The 6,329-nt window shown below is 41.4% G+C and overlaps 1 protein-coding gene and 1 long non-coding RNA gene across 4 annotated transcripts in view; one reads left to right on the forward strand and one right to left on the reverse strand.

The window, feature by feature from the left end:
* LOC116691500 (riboflavin transporter 2) overlaps positions 1–6,329 on the reverse strand; it is a 17,242-nt gene that overhangs the window by 1,439 nt on the left and 9,474 nt on the right. The window contains exons 1-3 of one of the 3 annotated variants that reach the window (XM_032519192.1): positions 4,365–4,566; positions 1,829–2,903; positions 968–1,091 (exon numbers count right to left, since the gene is read on the reverse strand). In XM_032519192.1, coding sequence (XP_032375083.1) covers positions 968–1,091; positions 1,829–2,865 — 1,161 coding nt within the window. In that variant the 5' untranslated portion in view covers positions 2,866–2,903; positions 4,365–4,566. Of the gene's footprint in view, positions 1–967; positions 1,092–1,828; positions 2,904–4,364; positions 4,567–5,033; positions 5,056–6,329 lie in introns of those variants that run through there. The other 2 variants (XM_032519191.1, XM_032519190.1) reach the window with 2 other exon arrangements.
* Positions 5,943–6,329, forward strand: part of LOC116691502 (uncharacterized) — a 14,432-nt gene continuing 14,045 nt past the window's right edge. The window contains exon 1 of the long non-coding RNA XR_004332491.1: positions 5,943–6,059. This is a non-coding gene — a long non-coding RNA (uncharacterized LOC116691502). The remainder of the gene's footprint in view (positions 6,060–6,329) is intronic.

The following is a 6,329-nucleotide window of genomic DNA, read 5'->3' on the forward strand; positions in this document are numbered from 1 at the left end:
AACCCTAATTGCAACTAAGTTTGTAACTGTTTGCTAGGAATCCCTGTATGCTACTCCTTTTTACACGTTCTGACCATTTTTTGCTCTTTTTTACTGTTAAGCACTTTGTAACTCTTTAGAGAAGTTATACAAATTCAAATGATTGCATTATTATTTGTGTGTGTAGGACAAAATTGCACACATTAACAATAGAGAAACAGAATATAATACATTATTATGGGAAAAATATGACTTGTTAGGCCACAGGCCCAACCGAAGAGTTGACTCCTTTGATTATCTCACAGTTGTCAACACTCTTAGCTTCACCTCTTCCTCTCTGCCTCGTTTTCTCTGCTCGAGGAAGGATTTTTTTGGGCATAACCAGGATTCATGTTTTGGTACAATGTGATGGAGTGGTCAACAAAAGAAAATAGCTATTCGCCTTTCCTACAACACATGCTAAAGTATACCCTGCACATTTGCTATTAGCAAGGTATTTTAAAGCTTTTTTGGCACTGTACGCCTTTAATTTGAAAGAGTAAGTGAGCCATTGACGTTTTTTTAAATAGCATTTACATAGCAGCATGTTGTTTTATTTTGCTAGCAGATATGGAGGGCGACAATATACTCTAAAGCAATCCACGTGCAAGAGCACCAGCTAACGTACATTTGAATAAACACGTCTGTGACGGTGAAAGCTTTCCTCCGGATAATGAGTGTATGCCACAGACACAGTTTGACAGTAATGTCTCATCAGGTAAGACAAGATTGCCTTGAGACAATTTGATATCAAAACCTGCCAATCACACAACACTCCCAAATCAAAAGAAATCTGAACATACGCGTAACCATAACAGGCACATTGCACTTTGTGTAGCGTGTACCAGACAGCACACAAGATCCAAAATGAACTGCTGTTAAGTGGCAAATTTCACAGTCTAAATGCAACATCTGTATGTCCAAATAATTTTTAAAGATAAAGTCTTACTATGACTGCCGTTCCGGAGGCACTGTGGACCAGCAGGGGGCATGGACTGAGAGCAGCCATGGCCATTATGTAGGCTCCGAATCCAGTCCCAATTGTGGTCAAGAAACCCATGAAGGTGAGAGACCTGAAAACAAGATGCATGTGGTAAGAACTGAGCATTATATGTTACACTGAAACAATATTCTCCATAAAACACACCAATATGATATATACAATATATCAACAATTTCAGTACTCAACGCTTTTAAAGCTATTGTGCATAGTTATTGTTGCCCCTATGAAAAATTATAAGTTATGACAACACCCCACCCCTTCTCCACACAGCTGCTAGTAGCTTTATTTATACCGTCAAATGAAGGAGGATTTGAAAAAAATAACATGGACTCTTCAGAAGAGGTAGCCATCTTGTAATTTGTACGCAACAAAAGTCTCGTCAGCGCTTCTTTGGGTTTTAAGACACGTCTTCACCTCCTTCAGCAGTCCTCTTTGTCTCCAAAGCTGAGTGCTGCTGTTCATTCTGTCCATTCTCAGCGGTCACATAAAACGCATCCCTTAAACTTCTGCACGTGAATGTTACACTGTTTTGTAAACATAGCCATACTGAAAAATACAGAGAGAATTTTGTGGAGCTGATAGGCTAAATTAGCTTTGTAGCAACTCATTTGGCAATGGCTTGAATGTAACATACATCTATTAATATAAAATACTTGTGCACTATAGCTTTAAGCTATGGCATCTAAAACCTTAAGTCACCTGTAGAAGTTATTTGAATTTTATGTCATTGTAGGAGACTGAAAGATCAAAGTTTTTATATAAAATGGTCATTTCATGTAGAGAGATGGTTCCAGTAATAACTCCTACCTAATGGGCACAAACATGGCGATGAAGCATGCCACTGGGTTAGCAACAGCTGCCAGGGTGGCAGCTAGATGGTAGGCCTTGTTCCCGTAGGGCAGACAGGAGTAGGACTGGACCGAGGGCAGCACTGCATTGGTCAGAGCATTGACCCAAGCCAGTACAACAAAGATGAACACCACCTCCAGATTACTATACGTCCCCATACCAAAAGTGCTTCTTGGTTCCCTCCTGACGGCTTCAAGAGGGCTGAGCATAGGCTTCTGCTCTGGTGTCCGGCTGTGCAGGGACAGACCTTGTTCTCTCTTCCCAGGAGCCAGATCACCATTGAAGTACAGGTCGTTGTTTCTCTCTCGAGCCACAGACGGGTGATGGTTGAGTAGGATAAAGGCTACAAGACACACAACCATCATGGCACTGAGGAACACAAAGAACACCTGGGCAGAGAATTTAGCGGGCTGGTAGATGGCTTGTAGCTCTCCACTGCCAACAATAGTGGCATTATTAGCGGGTGTGTTGGCTGCCCCAGTCAAAGTGGCATTCTGACAGTGGGCTACACCAACACCTTGAATCAGAGCCACCAGTGCGGGCACCAGACCACTGAGGCCTTCACCTGCGAAGTACGTGGTGAGGTACTGCGGACACAGCCGCATCATGAAAGGTAGGAAGGTAACAGACGAGGTGCAGTCCACCACAGACAGCAGGAAGCTTAATACCAGCAGGGGAACACTGTGCAAAGAGTCCCCTATTGTCACAGTGTGTTTCCAGAAGAAAGCCAGCAGGAATGTAGCAACGATGCCCAACCCGACAATGCAGTAGATGACCGGCCGCTCATCTAGCACCCCTGGGCGGAAGCGGTGCATCAACGTGATGAAGAGAGGACCTATGTTGGCCATTTGGATGATGACTGTGAGGTACGATGGCAGATACCACTGCTCTGGGATCTGGGGTACGATCAGGGGCAGCTCCACCCACATCCCGTTGATGGCCACCCAGGAGCCCATGCCAAACAGGCACGCCAGCGTGTGAGTCAGCAGCGACATGATGGAGGCAGGAATCAGGAAATGTAGATGTATGCAATCTGGAATACAGACACAACATAGGACAGTTTGATTAGTATGCAAAACTTCACCAACATCTATAAAAACATTCAGCTAATTAATTGAAGACCAAGTTTCAGTTTGATATTTTATAAATAAGTGTAATATTAGTATTTTAGCTTTATCCAGCCCTAATAGATGTTGCAATTCTTCTGGTCTGAACTGGGTGTTATGCAGCCATGCCAGCTCTGTGAGGCTGTATTTAACCCTTGTGTTGTCATATCAGTCCTTTTCCTATATCAATGTTATTTTTAATTACCCAAAATAAAATGATTGATTCAGTACAAATCTCTACTTTCATTAATTTTGGGGTGTCTTCTTCAATTTTATAGCAAATTGAAGTGCTTTTGAAACAGTATTGAGTAAAAGTTGACACACATTCCTTTAAGTTTAGTCAAAATAATTCCTAATTACTGCTTTTCTAACTCAAAAATGAGGTTTATTGACCAAAAATCCAACAAACGTTTAGCTAGCGTCATGCTAACGTGATCATTATTTTGTGGTGTTTTTGTGTCACCACCTCATAATTTAGCAGGCTAACACATGCTAACATATACTCTCAACACAAAGTAGAGCTGAGGCTGATGGGATTGTCATACCTCTGCGGGGACTGAGAAACAAAAAATTGTGACATAATGACGACACTAGATAAGTTGCTCATCCTGAGAGGGACATGAATATTACAATGCTAGCATGATTATTGGCTAAAAAGGAAAAAAAAAAAGTAGGGATGGATTGATGTTTGCTAACCACATTCTGGCAAAACAAAATTTAAATGTGGTTTCATAAAATAAGAATATATATATTTGTTACTGAGAACAAAAACATGTCCCCATGTGGCTGGGATTGACCTTCCCAGTCTCCCAGTACTCTGCTTCTTATTAAGTCCTCTGTCATGTGCTAAATTCTAAGAGTAACGCTATGCCTGACCTTTCACACACTGACACACTGCCGGTGTAGAAAAAAGCCACACGTGGTTGTGACATAAACAGACACATTCAAAGGAAACAATCGTAAAGCTATGTAATAAAACTGCATCGGTACTGCCATTGTGAAGGACCTGCTCTGATTAAAACCATAAACAAATAGTAAACTATGTTTATAGCCCACTATACCGTTTGCATTATTGTTGTTCTGTTATTGGAGAAAAAAAAAGATTTGTACCAAGCTCATACTAAAGAAAAATCTGTCATGTGGATCATAAGTTCAGAAACAAGGAAGTGTTGTACTATGCTGACTTCTTCATATAATATCAAAAGTGTACGATGATCTTGGTTCCTATTCTTCCCTGTAAGGGCAGCAAATGGACCAATAGTTAAGCCTTATGGTTCCAAGATAACCAGGAAATTCAACAACCTTCTTCTTCATTCATACATATAGGCATTTAGACATTTAGTCTTCCACAGTTGGAGACGGACAGGTGTCAGAAGATCTCATCTTACCTTGTTCAGAACAAAACCAGGAAGCTCTCCTCTTCCCTCTATCCTTTCATAAACTGTGAGTCTATTGTGCCCACAGTGTGTGTGTGTGTATGTGGTTATGCATCCCCCCTTCTTTTCTCCTCCACACAGACATTAACAATGAGCTCGATCCATAGGCTTACAATCTGCTTCCGGGACTCCGCTTCACTTGATGTGGGGAGTGGCTGCACATGCGCACGTGCTTCCTGCACCACCATGCCACTTTGACTGTCCTTCTACTGGAGGACTGTTTCAAAATCAGGCAGCCATGTGCTCTGTGTGAGACTGGGAGCTCAGGGATAGGAGGAAAGAGAGTAAAGGGGCAGGTCTCAGTGAGAATAGCTCCTCCTTTTTCTTTTTTCTTCCCCCAACCAGCTTATGACCTTGTGGCTTTCCCTCCTTTAAACACACAGGCTGCAGGCTGGGTGAGACGAGTGAATCAGCTTTTAGTTTTACACATGTACTAAACACAGACCAAATCACATGTTTTTTTTTTTTTTACAATATCTTCCGGGTTGAAAATCCCTGTGTTACGCATATACAAAGTACAGAGCTAAGAAAACAAGGGCGAGAAACAACTTGACATAAACTACTCTAATCTCCGTCATCGGAAATGCATCTAAAATGATTGAAGTCAACACATTCACTCACCTGTAGGGCCACAGACTAAAGGAAATGGCTCCGCTCCAACTAGCAACCAGTCCAGCAGCAGACTAGACACTGGATTTGGTTTCTCTAAGACGCTATCAAAGCAACAAAGTACAGAAAATAAGCACAGCAGAAACACAGATATTTAACTGTATGTCTTTAAATGTTACAGTCATGGCTGAAAATGACAACAGAAAAATGTCGTATATCTCCGCAATTCAAATCAAATGCCATTTGTTTAACCGGAAGAGTGTTAGCACGACATCACGGTAACTGGGTCTATACCACACTGACTTTCCTGCTAGACCAGTCTGCCAAGTCGAAACCCACAGTGAGGTGTTAAATTTAACCGTCCTGCCAACTGAATAGGCCTTTACTTCTCTTTTTCAGTCCCATTTGACACACATTAGGTACAGGACAACTGTCTCAGTGGTATTCTGCAGTGTTTTTGCCTTTATCTTCAACATAACATGATTTATAAAATCATGTCAACAAATTATTATTTTAATACCATAGTATTCAATGGCTAAAAAAGGTATGTGTAAAGGCTTAAGGCCACTCACACGTTATTGCAGGCCCAGGTACATATGCAACTTATACACTATATGTGGTAGGGGGGTCCTGGATCTGTCCCTCTCAGTTCAAGGGGTCCTTGGCTTAATAAAGGTTGAAGACCCCTGGTTTACTACAATACTATAAATAAAATTGAATTGAATTGAATTGAAGTTTAGAGAATTATAAACGATATCATAAAACCACCGGTGGTGCTCAGAAGTACCCCTGGAGCCTGAAAGAACAAAAACAAAAGACACAAGGCCTTACTCTCCTCCACACCAAGAAATTGATGATGGAGGTGGGTTTTAAATTTCCTGCCGAGCTCCAAGCATTTCCTTCAACATTCCCTCCCAGCTAGCCTGGGAAAACCCTGACGAACTTTCAAAATTTGAGATTTGCTCTCCAAGTCCGTCTGGCCAACAGCCCATTCAAGCCCATTTCCAATTTTTCCAAATCGAGGCACCAGTCACAACCGTTGATTTACACGATGGTTAATAGCGCAGCAACGCCGAAGCAGATTTTGCATATAACAAAGATGGCTGCCGCCGTGGAACATCTGAAACATCACTCATTTGAATAAGCAACCGCGGCTGTTTTAACCCTTGTGTTGTCGTCCCGTAAAAATTGAAAATCTTACATTTATCAATTTTTTTTGACTTTTTCTTAAGTATTTGTCCAACTTTTCAACACTTTTGACGTTTTTTTTCAATTTATTAACTTTAGTTTTACAGTTATTTTTGGAAT

The sequence above is a fragment of the Etheostoma spectabile genome, chromosome 6, assembly GCF_008692095.1.
Source record: "Etheostoma spectabile isolate EspeVRDwgs_2016 chromosome 6, UIUC_Espe_1.0, whole genome shotgun sequence".
NCBI classification, from domain to species: domain Eukaryota; kingdom Metazoa; phylum Chordata; class Actinopteri; order Perciformes; family Percidae; genus Etheostoma; species Etheostoma spectabile.